This window comes from Lichenostomus cassidix, unplaced genomic scaffold (genome assembly GCF_008360975.1).
Source record: "Lichenostomus cassidix isolate B80296 unplaced genomic scaffold, HeHo_3.0 HiC_scaffold_582, whole genome shotgun sequence".
Classification (NCBI taxonomy): domain Eukaryota; kingdom Metazoa; phylum Chordata; class Aves; order Passeriformes; family Meliphagidae; genus Lichenostomus; species Lichenostomus cassidix.
In genome coordinates, this window is record NW_028147931.1 from 7,982 (window position 1) to 25,040 (window position 17,059).

The 17,059-nt window shown below is 43.1% G+C and overlaps 1 protein-coding gene across 2 annotated transcripts; it reads right to left on the reverse strand.

The window, feature by feature from the left end:
- Nucleotides 1-4,372: 4,372 nt before the first annotated feature.
- On the reverse strand, nt 4,373-16,696 carry LOC146420532 (deoxyribose-phosphate aldolase-like). 2 transcript variants are annotated; one of them, XM_085048161.1, is made up of 6 exons: nt 16,568-16,696; nt 12,193-12,290; nt 11,207-11,354; nt 10,470-10,565; nt 9,085-9,219; nt 4,373-4,524 (listed from the first exon to the last, which is right to left on the reverse strand). In XM_085048161.1, exons 1-6 carry the CDS (start codon nt 16,596-16,598, stop codon nt 4,388-4,390), a joined length of 645 nt encoding a protein of 214 aa, XP_084904287.1. In that variant the 5' UTR covers nt 16,599-16,696; the 3' UTR covers nt 4,373-4,387. The 2 variants fall into 2 exon arrangements, with proteins under 2 accessions (XP_084904287.1, XP_084904288.1); XM_085048162.1 differs by lacking the exon at nt 11,207-11,354 and having other exon boundaries at nt 12,204-12,290.
- Nucleotides 16,697-17,059: the final 363 nt, after the last annotated feature.

Below are 17,059 nucleotides of genomic sequence, written 5' to 3' on the forward strand. Positions count from 1 at the left end.
AAACCAGCAACAATTCACACCTAAAAGCTTCTCATTAGCTCTCACTAAAATTTTTTTTTTACTTAATCTCTTCAACATTTTAGAAGAAAAATATCTCCAAATTACACAGGCACAACCACTAGGCCTTGATACCTTAAAAAGAAACAGAAAAAGAAAAAAATCCAGGACCTGCAACCCTAAAATCATGTTTAGTTTATTTACACATCTATATTAAGTTTCTGTTAAGGGACTGGATTTTCTAATTGGTGTTCCTACTTGCAATCTCTTAAAAGATACTTTAATATTTCATAAGCCAATTTTATATAATTGATAGATACAGTAAATTAAATATTTATTTCTATTTTTCACTGGTTCAGTAGAATTTAACACCTGCTGCTGTCAGAATGAAAAAAACCTCCCGAAATATCAGAGAAATAAATAGTACCCAGTACATCTATTGATTTTACATAATATTTCCATGTTTTAAAATTGCATTCTCTCAAACCATTACCTTCAATACAGGAGCTTCACAGATGCAAAGTTTTTCGCCAGGAAGCTCTGTGATTTTGCTTTCATGTTTGACTAGAATTATTCACTGTGCAACAATTTCTGAGGCTGAGGTGATATGAAACCTCTGAAGTTTTAACTCCAATCCTAACAAGTTATTTAACATAGAAACAAGGTTTCATTCATGGGGAAAATTAACGCAACAGGGGTGCTTTCTCACCTCTCTGCATCAGTTGGTATAAATTGAAAGTCGAGCATTTATATATTCCTTAATTAACATGTTTGGGGCAGATGTTGAATATCAGCACAAGAGCTGTGCAGTTGAGCTGCTGAGGATAATTTGATAATTTGCTAATAGGAGGTGACCCTGCTGCTCACTGCTCTCTGCATTTCAGTGCCAGAGGTGAAGCTTAAAGAAAAGGCTTTTGAAAGGTCAAGAAATCTCCAGATCAGCATTCAAAGCCTCCTTTCTCTGGGGTTCCTCAGGAGCTTTGCCACTCCTGCAGTTCCACTTTGCTCAGTGCAGAACACCAAAGCACAACTGAGGAGAATGAAAAACAGCAAAACTCTTCATTTGGGAGAAGTTTGGGAAGATGGTGTGAGGAAGCTGAAAGGCTCTCCCTGCTGCTCCTGTCCTGCAGGACACAAATCAGCAATCCAGCAGCACTGCTCACTCTGTGCTCACAAATCACCCCAGCAGCTCCACCCCAAATATCCAACTTCTCTTGCTCCATCTCCCAGGCTGAATCGTGACCAAGAGTACTCCATCTTCATGCAAAAGCACAAAAATCCTTTACCTTTTAACAGGAGGAACACACTTCTATTTATATCTTAATTTACTGAGCCTCACAGAGCTTCTGGAAAATGTGCAAAGGTTGATTTGGCATACAGAAAACCAGGGAGGCAAGGAGAGCTGTCAAAGGTGATGCTATGGAGTCATTCTGCACCTCAAAGCCACCTTCTGGCCTCCTGGCTGGGTGTTCTTCTGGAGAGAAGTGCCTGGAAACAGCACTGTTTCTATTGGGATGTGCAGGAGAAACTCCAGTGGGGCTGTGGGTAAGAAAATCAAACCAACAGCTACAGAGCTGACAGGTTATCTGCTCTACACTGCTGTTTCTTTGACTTCATTGGAGGTGGTATGTTCTTATTTTCTGACGACAGGAGAATACCATTAATAGAACAGAGCTTGCACAAAATTAGCAGAGGTGCCACCGTGCTGTGACAAATATGAATGGCCCAGCAGAGATCTGCCCTCAGCAGGGCTGTGCAGCAGCCTCACTCCAGTGAGCACATAAATAAATGCACAACAAAAAGTGCCACTGCATGCACGTCTGCCTGTGAACAAACTGCAAACCAATGAGGCTGCACTGCATGCTCTCCAACCCTGCTCTCCCTTCCCTTCACACACTCTTTGCATCTTTATTCTTCCCCCAACATCTTTGTTTCTCTCAAGTATTATTTCTGTCCTCTACTTACCAAGCAGGGTTCTGTTGACTCTGAAAGACTTTCCAGAGATCCTGAATAGCCTTTCTCAGCCACTTCCACTCCTTCACTGCTGATTCCCTGCACATCAATTACTGAGCTCCACACAGATCCTTCACTCTCATTCTGCATTCCTCCAAGCTCTGCTTTACTCAAGCCCCACTTTTTTTTTCTTATTTTCTTTTTTTTTCTACTAGTCTTTGCATGGCCTCTCATCAGTAATTCAAACCTGAGGATATTGTGATTGCATTGTTGGAACTTTTCAACTCCAAGCTTATCTATCACGCCTACATTATTTCCAGTGATTAGCTGCAGTATCACTGCTAAGCTTGTAGGCAATTACCTCATTTAAGGGAGCATCTTGTAGTGCCTAACTGAACATGCTGTTATCTGCATTTTCCTACTCCTGCTTTTTGATTTCTCCCTGCTCTGTACCAGAACAAGTGAAGTCACTTGTTTCTGCACCAACCTCTTCTAGGTTGATTGTATTTAAAGATATCCCATCACTGATCTTACTCAGAATTCAAAAACTTTCCCAGTCCATGATATTCAAAATTTTGAGACAGACTTTCACTCTGCATCTTGGTTTTCCACAGTGTGTTTTGTGCTTGTTCTTTGCACTAAACATTCAGGGATGTTACCTGGAGCTTTGGAGATGCAGAACAACCACAAAGCAGGCAGAATTCAGGACATCTGCTGCAGCAGACAGGAAAGTGATCAACTCCCAGTGTAATTGCACAGCAATAATTTCTGTCCTGCTGAGCCCCTGAAAGCAGCAGCCAACTGCAGCCACTGCTACAGCCCAGACTGCCCAGAAAGCCTCACTCACCACTCAGTGCTGAGGACTCTTCCCACACTCCATTAAAAGTAAGCAATCACTGATTTGGCCCCAGCTCCACACTGGGAATTCCAGAATAAAAATCTTATATATGAGCAAAATATGCAATTAAGTCATCAACAGCTTTGCTGAAGTATTCTCTCCAGAATTATACAAATATATAAATAAAACAAAATTCAACTGGAATTGGAGGCTCTCAGCAGTTCTGACAAGTTGGAGTCTGAAAAAGTCTCAATCCATGTATGTAGAGCACAAATAAATTCTTGTTTTTACACCTACCCACAAAGAAAAAGCAAAAGACTGAAATAAGGAAATTACTGGATATGTTCAGACAGATAAGTATCTTGTAAAATGAATAACTGGGCAAGGAAAATCATTAACAATAGAGCCATCTGCTGTATTTCAAAAAAACTACACCAGTCTGGAAATGGTAAAATGCTTTACAAGCTGATTTTTTCACTACACAGTGTTACAAAAGTGATCATGATGATTAGTACATCACTTTAAATAACAGGAAATGTGCATTTCTTACACCTCTTCTAATTAAAAGCAATGTTTAGTGGCATGAAACTGATCCTGTGTGTCTAATGACACTAATTGACATTGTAGCTGGGCTTGCTGTAAGCCTGAAATGCTCTCCACTCCACTCGAATCACACAAGCACAGCTTTGTGTGTGCTGACAGTGAGGTCAGCAGCAAGCTGAATATTTATTTATTTAAATACTGACAAGACACTTGACTTCAGTTTTTCTCGCTTTAAAACGAGAATTTCAGGTCTGGAGAGTTTACAGTAGAAAAAACACAAAATCAACACCAAAAATGAGGGAAAGTTTAGAAGACAGATTAACCCAAGAGGTGTTTAGTGCATCTTTATATTCTAGAAATCAACCTGGGAGGCCTTTTTGAAGCACAGTGGGACAAGGCAGTGCCTGGAGCCCAGTTTGGCATCTCCACCACAGCAGTAAACCACAGCAATAAAATCCTGGTTAAACTAGGCAGAATTGTACCAGCAAGAGCCAAAGCTGCAGAGAGAGAATATCCTGCTGGAAATCTGGGTTCCAAGGGGTGCTAAGCTGTGCAAAAAGTAACACCTAGAAAGTACATTCAGCCCTGGAAACTCTGTGCTCTGCACTGCAAGGCTGATTTCTGAGCTGCATTCTCAGAGGTGCTCAGAAGTGATCTCAAACCAAAACTGAGAGCTGCTGGCATCAATCTGCCCAGGGAAGTTCCCCTTTAATTCCAAATAATGAACCATGCAGGTTCATCACACCTGCAGGTCACAATTTCCTCCCTCAGTGTGTCTGCCCCAAATGTCTTCATTAAATATTCCATTCAGATCAGATGTTTGATCCAAATTTCCCTTGTTCCCACACCCCCTGCCATCCAGCAGCTTATTTACCATTGCATGCAGTTTTTGTAGTTACACAAACCAAGTGACACTTCATTACTCCACCTGCAACTTCACTAATTGCTACACAAGTTTTCCCTACAATCCACAAAACTGAACTCCCACGCCCAGAATCTTCCAAGCCTCATAAATAACAGAGCAAAGACATGCTCAGCTGGAAAAGGAGAGCAGAGCTATTTACCTGCCATCATAGCTATCATGCTGGCTTTGTAGACGTTGGCAAGGGAGCCAAGTTCACCTGTGGCCAGGATGGTTTTCATGTGAGCTTCTCCACAGGCTGCTCGGCACAGACGGATCTCCTCGTAGAGAGCTGGGGGGAGAGAGAATCTGGAAATGATCAAAGCTGACACAGAGATATTTGCAAGTATGGCTGTGATTTCCACTCCTGGATTAATTTCCTATCTTGTAATTAGACGTAGGAAGTTAAGTTTTGTAAGTTCAGTGAATTACATGACTGGAGGTAATTAACAGTGCTGTGCAGTTTCAGACTTTACCTAATAGCTATTAATGGCTGTTCTCTCAAAACTACAGATGTGCACAGTGTACCAAATACCCACCAACACATCAGGAGTCAAAAATGCTCTGATAGTAAAGATTGATCCTAAAACTGCTTTTCCAGCAATAAATATGATCATACACTGAAACAGGACAGCAAAACCCTCCCACCCTCCCTGGTAAAATCCAGCAGTGCTCTCCCAAAAGTTTAAATGTGGGGAGACTGAAAGAGCTAGAAATTAATGAAGCATTGCTGTCAGAAGTTGCCACTTGGGGATGTCTAAGATTGCTCCAGTGTGAGGAGAAAAGCAGCTCTTACAGTCACCACTTCTGGGTTTTGAATTTAAAAAACAAAGATGCAAAATAAACAGGATGCTTTACAAAAAGGTCCTTTTCGTGAATTATACTCGATCTTCAAGCACATAATCAAAAAATTCTTGACAGAAGGCTAAAATACAGCTTTAAACAAGTCCTGCTGAAACAGTCCAGGCTACAAAGATTTGTTTTTGTCAGAAATACCACAATTTTTTCCCCCTCAGCCCTGAAGTGAGAGCTGGAAGCAGAGCAGGGTCTGGATGTCCCTCCATCCTGCCATGCTAGGGGCTCAGGGGCAGCAGGGTGGCACTGCTGGGGTGGCACTGCTGGGGTGGCACTGCTGGGGTGGCACTGCTGGGGTGGCACTGCTGGGGTGGCCTTGGGGACAGCAGCACACATCAGCACTCACTGCTCAGGCACTCAGCCAGTCCCTTTATAGACACCAGGACTCACCCTGCTCCTCACTGGGCACCAAAGGTGTGAATTAATCAGTGCTGCATGCAGCCTCACATGTTTTATTGATCAATTGATGATGCTCCAGCAACCTACATCAAATCGAGCCTCAGAAGGGAAACACAAAGGACCTGTGCTATTTTTTGTGCATTTAATAAGCCTGCTCATGTTAGATCCAAATGAAATCTCTTTTTGTGGAGTGACTCTTTCCTGGAGCTTTTGAAAGAAAACCCAGAGAAAGCAGCTTTCCTGCTCTCCTAGTTTCAGTAACAAGAGGAGAACTTTTCTCTACCTTTAAGATGTACCACCAAAAATGTCAAAATAAAACCAGCAAAATGCACATTCAGGTTGGATCCCATGAGAAGGAATTCCATCCTCCCAGCTGTTGTGCAGCTCCAGCAGCCTCCCTGCAGTGGGAAGGTAATTTTGACATGCAATTAGCGTCAAGCTCGTTTAGCACTCATCATCCCTCGGACAGAACGCTCAGGATCCTCAGCCAGCCGTGGCTGTGGGTTAGCTGAGGGCAGGAGAGGTGGGCAGACTGAGATGGGGCAGCTGGGCAGGTGAGGCAAGCTGGTTTTTGTTCACAGAGCAATTATTGCAGACAATAGCTGACATTCATGAGCTTCAGCCCACAGCAAGGGTGCAACAGAAATGCAGCTACACCTGGGAAAAGAGAAAATGAACCAGAGCATCCCAGCCCAGGGCAAGCTGGAATTGTGTCAAAACTCCCACTCCCTTCAAAAATAAAAAGAGAAGTTTCAGTAATCTGTCAGGTTTAAATCAAGGCACAAATAATGGGATTATCCCGAAACTTTGGCAAATGTCTGAAGTGTGGGTGGAGTTAGTCACACGTGGAAATTTTCTCAGTGTTTGAAGGAGTCCTGGGATTTCCGAGGGACAATGTGTGCTGCCAGAAATCCAGCATTTAATATTCAGCTCCAGCAGGCTGAACAGGAGCAGGAGCAGAGCTGGATGTCACACATCTGGGAACATCTGGGAACATCTGGGGCCTCTGCAGAACACCAGAACTGCCACAGCCTCTCTGCTTAGCAGCAGTGGCACAAAGATTTTGGTCCAAAAAATCAACACAGAAAACCCTGCAGGAATATTGTCAACTGTGAGCTAAGAACACCATGAAGAGTCTGCAAGAGATTTCCTTTTGGACTCCTAAAAGTAAAGAGAAGCAAATCAAAAGCTCTCAAAGCAAATGGCCTCTGCAGCCTCTCCAACAAAGCACCAACATTATCCTTTCTAAAAGCAGTGTAAATCTTAAGCCAGGCAAAAAAAAACCCCAAAACCCAAAAAACCCAAGAAAATCCGGAACAATGAACCCCCAAAAGCAAGGCAACCTGTGTAGAACAAACCTGGAGAGCCAGCTGCTCACTAATACAGTGTGCAGGAGCTCCACTGCCTCAGCTGCTAAAATGGATGTGACAGGAGAACTCTCCTACTTTGCACCACTTAAGATACCTGACAGCTTTCATCAGCTTTAGATCTGCTTTCACTGGATGCATTTATAGAAGTCAGAAAAATTCAGATTTTGTAGGAAAAAAAATGCTTTCATAGCTGTGGTTTTAATTTCACTGTTATAAAACACGAGAGTTGGAAGCTTTCTTGTAGTTTTCCTAAAAATGTAAATATTTAGTACATTATACTGAATTTTAGCAGCTATTAAATACAGCAAAGAAAATGTTCCTTCCCCTATACATTTCTCAAGCAAACATCCCTGACAGTTTCTGCTGGCTATAATCTGCACCAGATTGTCTAGATGGTCTGTTACTCTGGTGTAATACATTAGCCCTGAAAATCACAAAATTGAGGGGATAATCCATATCTCCTATAAAGGAAATGAAAATATTAAAGGGGGAAAAAACCACACTGCTTAATTTTTTATGAAATAGCTCTTCTTCAAAAATGTGGTGACAGAATGGCTTTGTTCTTTAAATTCAGTTTATTTGGTGTTTTTATCTAGTCAGTCCCAATGACTAGAGGTGGAAAGGGTGGTTAAGGGTGGAAATTGAGATGAAGAGATGTTTGATTTCTGTTAGCCCAAAAGATCAAGGTAATTGTGATGGGAAACTGGAAAATGAGCTGGAGCTCCTTCTGTCTGGTGTGTTCATGGCAGCTTTGGGAAAAAATGACAACAGTGAGTTATCAGCACAACACAAGTGCCAGCTCTGCTCTCAGCCAGATATGCAGCTCTGGAGTTGGGACAGAGGTGGGACAGTTGGGGACAGAGTTGGGACAGAGCTGGGACAAAGCTGGGGACAGAGCTGGGGACAGAGTTAGTTGGGACAGAGTTGGGACAGAGCTGGGGACAGAGATGGGACAGAGTTGGGACAGTTGGAGACAGAGTTGGGACAGAGTTGGGACAGAGTTGGGACAGAGCTGGGGTTCCTGACTCCAGCTCTGGATAAAAGAACATGCATTCCAAATCAAAAGCCATCCCTAACTGACTTATTTAGCAAACTGACAGCTTTCTATCACATCCATCAGGGCTGGCAGTTTACTCCTCCCTTGTAATTTGTGGCCACAGAAAGTAATTAATCTCCTGTGCAGAGAAGCCAACAGTGTCTGTCCAGCTCATCTCAATCATGGCTCAAACTCTCAATCCAAGTCCTGTATTTCTCCTCTGAGTTCTCCTTCACATCATCCTTCAAGCAATATAACTAACAGCAAAAGGATGGAGATGGTAAAACTACAGAAGTGGTCAAAATATTACAGCAAATGGAAAGCAGGATATCCATCCTGAAGAATCTGCAGAAACATGTGGGATTTTGGTTCAATTCTGTTCACTGAAAGCCCCAAATCAGCAAACAGGATCCATTACCACCATGGCTGCATTTCCTTCAATACAATCAGGTACCAGGGCTCTGTCATGAGCTCTGCCCAGCAAACAGGATATCATGGCTCTGCATTATCCAGCTAAATGAAAATTCATTCCAAGACAATGATGTGTCTACCTTCACATGGAGATTAGTTAGAGGAGCACTGTCAGCACTTAAGGCAAACCATTCACAGTACATTAAGGAGGCAATTAGAGCAAAAACCATCTTCAGCATTATTGTTCTTACTAATTAGTAGTAGTCTGCAGACACCAGAACATCAATAATAATATGAACAGTCAATTTGTAGCCTCAATTTTCAGCAGAAAGAAAACAACTAGAATATGTATTTTCGTCAAGAATTGAAACATGTATATTTAACAAGGTATCATCTACACTAGCAGCCCCCTGGGCTTTCTAACAAAACTGTTCAAATAATTAGGCTTTTAGTTGCCTTTTTTTTTTTTTTAATGCTGTACACAAAATCCTCTAAAAGCACAGAGGGAATAGACCTGAATTTTCAAACCACAAAGTCATTCTGCTCACCCAGCCCAACACGCCAGCATTCCTCTCCAAAAACACAACCCTTTGTCACAAATTAAACAGTTTTTATTTATCCCAGAGCCCCAAATTATCAGTTCCTCTTCGGGAAGGAGCAAATTCTCCAAAGATGGTGGGGAGCTGTGGGGAAGAGGCAAAGGCAGAGCTGCCTGAGCTCCCAGCAAGGTTTGGGTTGTTCTTCACTCCCAGCAAGGTTTGGATCATTGTTGTTCACTCACCTTCCCACTCTGCAGCCAGCACCAAACTCCTGCTGATGACAATGTCAATCTCCCTGGCTCCATACTCCACTGCCAGCCTGATCTCTGCCAGCTTGGTCTCCAGAGGAGTTTGGCCAGCTGGAAACCCAGCAGCCACTAGCATGGAACGTGCAGGGAGAAGGAAGAAGTGTTTTAAAAGTGTGTTAAAGTTTTATAAATTAACCATACAATTGAAACAACCTCAAATTCACCAAAGAGTTTGACAACTATTCTTTTCTTTAATCCCTGCCATGATTCAAAAAATCTGAAGGAATCTCATCCTTCCCTCTCTTCATCCACTCTACCCTCAAAAGCCAATGTCCAGCAAGATGCTGAGTGCATCTTGTGAAAAGACCTTTCACATGCCTTAAAAATTTCCTGAGCAGCACAATAAAAGCACAACAGCTATGGCTTCCAGCAGAACTGAGCAAACAAGAGTGAACTCAGATAAGGAGCAATACATACATTTTTAATTTTTTCCAATTCCTGTAAGTAGTATCTCGAGTTAAAGCATAATAATAATAATGTTTAACACTTAAATCACAACATAGCAAAAATTGCTTTCAATGAGTTCTATTTAAGATTCTGTTTATGATGTTTAAGTACAAAACCCAAAGGTAATTTTGGAAATGGAAAAAATAATGGCTTTGTCAGAGATTGTCTTTCTCTCTGACACATAAATACATTTAGTATGCATTTTCCCCCCACACAACAATAAACAGGAATAAAAACCTCACATGGATCTCAGCATGCAACACCTGATCTAAGTGCCAAGGCAGCCCTGCTCTGAGCAGGCTGGACCAGATGGCATCCAAGTCAAAGCCTTTGGTGCCTCTCAACTCCTCACCAGCAGCAGGCTGGGAGTGCACAGAAAATCAGCCCTTTTGTGATCTGAAACCACCAATTTTCTCCCTTTTACTCCTCCAGTTCTCTCTCCTGCCCATGGTGGCAGTGGGTATGAGCAAGTGGCTCTGTGGTACACAGTGCTGGCTTGGGCTAAACCTTGACCAGGATTACACTGAAAAGCCAAATGTGAGAGGGAAAATAAACCTTCATTAGAACTCCTATCATCATCATCTTCATCTGCTTAGTGTCTGCTGATACTTGTCCAGAACCCTATTTCAATTTCTTCTCCCCAGGTGAGAAAACACTGATGTATTTTAAAGACCTCTTTGAAGAGCTTCCAGCAAAACAAACTTGGCATTCCTGGTAAGCTTCAACTTGAAGACAACAAAAGATTATACCAGAAGAAAATCCTCCTTCCAGCTGCTACCTTTTCTCCTTACTCCCTGACACAAAAGTAACTCCAAACTTCTGGATTTCTCTCCATATTTTATAACATCAAATGATTTTTGAATAAAGCTTACCTGAAGCTACAGGGATGTTACAGCCAGCAGCCTTGAGGCTGTTCACAGCATCACAGACCCTGGCAGGATACACACAGACTGCTCCAACTGTGATACCTGCAAAAGCACAATTCCCTTTTCAGTCAGACTGCCACCTTCTGCAGGGCAAACCATGGACTGTCCTCACCTCCCACTGCTGTGCTCAAGGAGCTCAGCACTACCCCAGGGATGGTTGTTAATGTTCAAATGGCTCCAGTAATTCTCGTCCTGCTTCCTCCCCCAGTGCTCCTTCAGTGACCCTGGGAGCAAAGCTGCTCCAGCAGGAGCTAAACTCCAAGATTTTTATGCACAGTTTAATTCCAGCACATAAAGCCATGCTTAATCAGCAAATTACTGCAGGAGAAACTGCACTGCCCAGCTCTGCTCTTGCTTGTTGAGCCACACTGAGCCCAGCAGCAACTGAGCAGTCTTTATGGTAATGCAGCTCCCTGCTTTTCCAGTTAAAATGCTCCTCTCTCCAACTCGCAGAAAATTGACCTCATATTTTATACTTCAACTGCCTGAAGAGTCCATAAATCCAAGTTTAAAAAAAAAGACTGATCTTTGATATTTGATGTGTATGGCTTCAGTCAAAGGCCTGATTCCCCTTCGGTCCATATGGCTTCACTCAGCAGCCCAACGCCCTTTGTGACAACTGGGAAAATAATGAGGAAACTCAGACATTTTCCCTACAAAATAAACACCTCAGAATATCATACCTTTGTCATGCATGTCCAAGGCTTTGAGCAGATCCTCCCTGATGGGGTGCTTTGCTTTGAGGCACAGTCTGTGCACGTTGGAAGGAGTGTCATCGCCTGCCAGCGTGGTGAGGTCGATGCAGGTGACAGCTTTGAGCAGCCAGGCTGCCTGCAGAGGGGACAGGGCAGGGATGGAGATTTGCTGGGACAAGGCAGGGATGGAGATTTGCTGGGACAAGGCAGGGATGGAGATTTGCTGGGACAAGGCAGGGATGGAGATTTGCTGCTCCAAAGCAAAGGATGGAGATTTGCTGCTCCAAACCAAAGGACAGATATTTGCTGCTCTCACTTCCCAACCCAAACTGCCTGGGAAGATGCAGAAATCAAGCTTAGCTCTCACTGACAATAAGGAAACCCACAGGATGTGACATGGAAAATGAGCAAAGAATGGCTTAGGACAAGCAGGGTTGGTATTTGTTTGTGTCTCCAGCAGTATCTAATGACACAGAATCCACAATAAAGGATCCACTTTTCTGGGAATCAGGATTAAAAAACGTCTGTAATTTTGGTGCAGAAAAAACCCCAAAAGCAAGAATGTTTAAGCAAAGAAAAATCATCCAGGTAGGTCAAACTTGACAGGGACCATGATCATATCTTACAGCTTTAAAATTAAAAAATAAGAAGGCAGCATGCAGAGAAGTCTGTCTGGGAAACAGAATAAATGTGGTGGGATAGTAATATACAATTTAATCCACTCATGAATAAAGATGACTTAAAGCCATTTGCGGTTTTGCCACTCATGAGTTATAAGGTTTTTAACTTGTTTGGATAAATGCGTCACCTTATTCCCTCCCATCACCATCAAACCCAAATTACTAAAATAAGACATGGACAAGCACATCTTTTAAGTTTACATGTATCTTGAAAAAAATTCAATATTACAGCCTGGAGAGGCAGAGTGACTGCTTTAAAAGTGCAGGACCAGAATGCATAAGGAGAGCACTTACTTGCCAATTACCTTTCAGAGTTTTCCATTTTTTAATTTGCTCTGCATGCCTCACCACTGCAGGTCGATTCACATACACTTTGGAGATCCAGCCAAGTTCTGGGGGGAGAAACAAACAAACAAACAAACAAATCTCATCTATTTCTGCGCTTTTTTAATACATGGTGCTGGATTTCAGAAAAAAGTTGGAGAAAGTTTGGAAGCTCTGAAGAGCACATTGTTCTTTCATGTAGAAAGAACATGTTTGGGTTCAGAAGAACCAAATATTGGACTCTGCTTAACAAAGGCTGACTGAGACAGGAGAACTGAGACAGGAGAACTGAGGGTGCAGAATTTTGAATCTTTACATTTCTGCTCAGTATGACCAACCTAGAGTGTAATTTTTAATATCACTATACACAAATGGCTCATGAGAGTACACAGCAAAAAGGAATTGGAATATCTTCTAATCTCTCATATCCCAAAACATAAATAATTCTACTAAATACTGATTGTATGAGCATTCCATGAAAACACTCTGAAAAGAACATCAACAATCATTAACCACCAATCACCAGCAAATCACCACCATCAATCATCAAACAGCATCACCAGTTAAGGGCAGAATATGGACATGGGCACAGACAGATACTAGGAGATAATCATTCTGGGTGACTGAATTTATTAAGAGCATGTCACTCTATGAATCTTCTTTACTGCAGTATTAAAATGCATTTCCCTCGAGCATATTGATTAAAAAAAGAGATTCAAAACTTAAAAAAAAAGAGCTCATAGACAAAATCACTAATTTTGTACAGAAATCTTATACTTTGTTTTCTTCCTACTGGATAGCTTTAATAGCAAAAAAAAAAAAAAAAAAACCAGAAAATGAATGTACTAGCCAAAGTATGTATAGATATACACTTGTTTTCCTATACTTACAAAAACCAGTTTAGGGTAAAGATGACTCAGTGCAAATGCACAACAACATGAGGGAGCTGAACAAAACTGTGTTCTGAGCACACTGAGGCACTGTGCTTCCTGTCAGCACATCCAAGCCATTAATGAGTGACCCACCAGGCCAAAGGGTTGGCTAAAAGGAAACACAAACCAATGAAGGAATTTCCTAGGAATTCACAGGAATTAAGGGATTTTTTAAAGAATTTAGCATCAGCCTCACTGGATGGCAACAAGGCAAAGGAGGAGCTGCAAAGCTGCAAACCAGAGAATAAACCTGAGCTCCTCTCTCTGCTCTCAAATTATCCATTCTGCCCCAAAGCAGCTCAGCAGGGACAAAAAACAAAATACTGCTATAAAAACTATGGTTGGAACTTTGCTCCTTCTCTGCCTATCAGCAGGCATTGTAGGATATATTTAACTAAGTGCAGGGGGCAGGAAAACACAAATAAATAAATAAATAGAGAAAGGACACACCAACTGTGTGTTTTGATTCTTCTACTACATGCCAAGTGCTGAGGTGGATCATTCAATCCTAATCCCATTTATTCTGATAACCTTTGAACCCTGCTGGTGCTCAGTGACCTTCCAGCCCCTTTGGCAAAGGTGACAAAAGCAAAGGAAGCAGTTCAGGTGAGGAATGCAGCTTCTCCCTCTCTAGAAAAGATCCTCTCAGTCAGTCTACCCTAACCTACCCTTTCTACATTCTTGAAGTCAACCAAGAGAACCAACTAATAATTGATTTATAAGAACTATTCTTTGGGAGAACATGAAGACAGACAGGGAATATCTATCTCACAGATGAAAATCAAACTGAAAGGACATAAATTTCACCCATGAGCAGGTTAATTCTCCATTGGTCATTGTTTGTAGAGGATTCAACCCAATTCATCTCGTGCTGGATTGGGTAAAAACCACATCCAGTGTGGTTTATCCACCCTGACTCAGAAAGTCTAAGCATCTTTACAGGATGTAGAGCTCTGCACACCAGAGCAGCTTAAAGCAAATGCTGAACTTTAAAGCCTTTTGAAGAACAGGATAAAAAAAGACAAAAGAAAAAATGGGATAAAAGGTGTGGAAGAAGAGTGGAAGTGAAATGAGATACAACTTTTGCTTTGCAAAGCCACCTGTGAAAGTCACCATCAGCTGCTCAGCAATTGCTCACTGCCTGCTCTTGGCAAACATAACAAACCCACTGGTTTAAATTGGTTTAAATCCTTTCAGTGCCACATTTCACCTGCTGGTTTCACTAAGGCACAGAGGTGGCTGACATGTGGCAACTCAGTGATGTCTAATATCTCATTTTTGTGCTTGGGATGCAAGATTCCCTGAGAAACTACACAGTTTGGATGTCCAAGTGGTTTTTTAAGTGTGGGAACTCAAACCACAGCTCACAGCACAGGCTGAAAATTTAAAAAAAAAAAAATAAATAATAATTTAACAAAAAAATCAGAATTCTATCCTTTCTGCACAACTTAATGTGAGAAATTACGCAGCTTACTACAGAAAATAAAATGGTGCAATAAAAATTGCACAGCAAGGAAGGACAAAGGTTCTGGTAATATGCAGCAGCAGATGGAGACTTCAATATAACACAGACCTTTTATTCAAGCCCATTCCACATTAATTAAAGCAATGGGTAAGTGAAAACAAATATGTCTCAGCACAATCGTCTCTAAATAGACTTTCAAAGTTTGCCATATGAGGTCTCACCAAATCTTTAGATCTAAGTGTCTTTATTGAGAAAAATCACTCCTAATTCCAGCTTTCCTTTTTTTTTTTCCATTAAAAATCAGAATAAAGCCATTTTTTGAAATAGAACTGACTGCCTTTGGATTCTCCCCCTCCCTCACTCCCCCAAGCTTTATGATTTAGTATCTGGCTAAGGAAAACTATATTTAATTAGGCTCATTAACCTTGCAGTGTGAACACGTCTTTTTTTTTTTTTTAAATAAGTCATCTGCTAGTCATCTGCACAGTCATGTGGCTTCGGGGATAAAAGTAATTAAAGCAGTTACACTACAGCTAATTAGCCAATATTCTGTAATCACTCTTCTAGTTTACTTTTTTCTCTGAAGACGTTTGAAAAAAATCACATTCAATTTCTTAACAGGAAATTCATCTCCTCTCTTCGAAGAACACGAATCCAAAAATACCGAGCATTTCCTCCGAAAACAATAAATAAACCCACTTCATTAGGGTAATTACACAAATATCTCAGGTTCCTAACACACTCCTGATCAAACACACCAAGCTTTGCAGGAGCTTTAAAGCGATGTGTTGATGGCATCGCTTCAGATGGTGGAGCAGAGAGCCCAGCGATGCCTCAGGCGTTGGTTTCACAGCATTTCAGGGCAGCTCTGCTCCCAAAAGGAGCTTCCCCCTTTTATTTTATTTTATTTCATTTCATTCGGTGTGCCAGAGACAGCAGGTTGCTCTGCTCCACCCTGAGCACATGGCTGGGGAGGGAAGGGAAGGCAAGGGGTGAGAGCTGGGAGCTGTTTCTGGAGAGGAAAACTGTCCTGAGCCTTCCCTGGGGACAGGGGGTGTTCAGCTGGACACAGGTGACTCCAAATGGCCACAGGTGACCCCAAATAGCCACAGGTGACCCCAACTGGCCACAGGTGACACCAGTTGGCCACAGGTGACCCCAAATGACCACAGGTGACCCCAAATGGCCACAGGTGACCCAGCTGACCACAGGTGACTCCAGCTGACCACAGGTGACTCCAGCCGGCCACAGGTGACCCCAAATAACCACAGGTGACCCAGCTGGACACAGGTGACTCCAGCTGACCACAGGTGACCCAGCTGGCCACAGGTGACCCCAAATGACCACAAGTGACCCAGCTGACCACAGGTGACCCAGCTGGCCACAGGTGACCCCAACTGGCCACACATGACCCCAGGTCTTGCCCCACTTGTCTCTCTGTGTGAGCTGCCCACAGGTTTGGGTTATTCAGCTCTGTCCAGACAAGCTGCAGTTAATTTCCACAGCGACTCTCGATACGGACAAGAGGTTGCTATTTTCACGTGGATCTTTAACAGGACAGATCAGTCTCCAAGCCATCGTTGCTCAGACCCTCGCAGAACCAAAGCAGACTGAACAGAGCTCAGCTCTGCTATAGTGAGATCAGTGCTGCTCTTGATCTCAGGATGGAGCAGGGAATCTCCAGAGCACCTCGGAACCGCTGAGCAGCTTTCCTCACAACACAACACAACACTAGGCTGCTTCCCGCAGCTCCAAGTGCTCTCTGTCCTCTCCCTCCCTGGCCTGAGACACTGCTTACCTCAGAACCCAACTGCCCAGCTCGGTGCAGATCGGTGCAGCCCGGTTCAGCCCTTACCCGGGCCGGTTCAGCCCTTACCCAGCTGTTCAGCCCCGGTTCAGACCCACTTAGCCCTTACCCGGCCCGGTTCAGCCCTTACCCAGCCCTTACCCAGCTCGGTGCCCGGGTTCCGGCCCGCCATGCTCTCTCCGCCCCACCCCGCCCCGCCCGGCAGGAAGCGGCAGTACGGCTCGGCTCGGCACGGCTCGGCTCGGCTCGGCTCGGCTCGGCTCGGCTCGGCACAGCACAGCACGGCTCGGCACTGCCCTTTTCAGCACTGCCCGGTTCAGCGCTCCCGGGACTATCGGCACGGAGCTCGCAGCCACCGCTCGGCCTCACCAAGCTTCTGCTGATACCGTTACCGGTCAGCTCTCAAACACTTGCTCGTAACAGAACTTTAGTTTTGTTTTTTTGTTTGGTTGGTTTTTTGTGGGTTTTTAAAAAATTTCTTCCTTTATTTTACTAGCCCTTAGTAAGTGTTGGGTTTTTCTGACTATTAGGTCTGTTTCATTTTTCTGCCCGCTGGAGCAAGCTGTAAATGCAGATTTCTGGTGAACTTGGGAACACCACGGTAACAGTTGGACTCAAAGGTCTTTTCCCAGC

Bases quoted from the DNA above. Each gene is read 5' to 3' on its own strand.
- LOC146420532 (XM_085048161.1), bottom strand. From the start codon at position 16,598: ATGGCGGGCCGGAACCCGGGCACCGAGCTGG. The intron at 11,355-12,192 runs GTAAGTGCTCTC...TCCCCTCTGCAG, and splicing joins CTCTGAAAGGTAATTGGCAA to GCAGCCTGGCTGCTCAAAGC. The intron at 10,566-11,206 runs GTATGATATTCT...GTGCTTTTGCAG, and splicing joins CTTGGACATGCATGACAAAG to GTATCACAGTTGGAGCAGTC.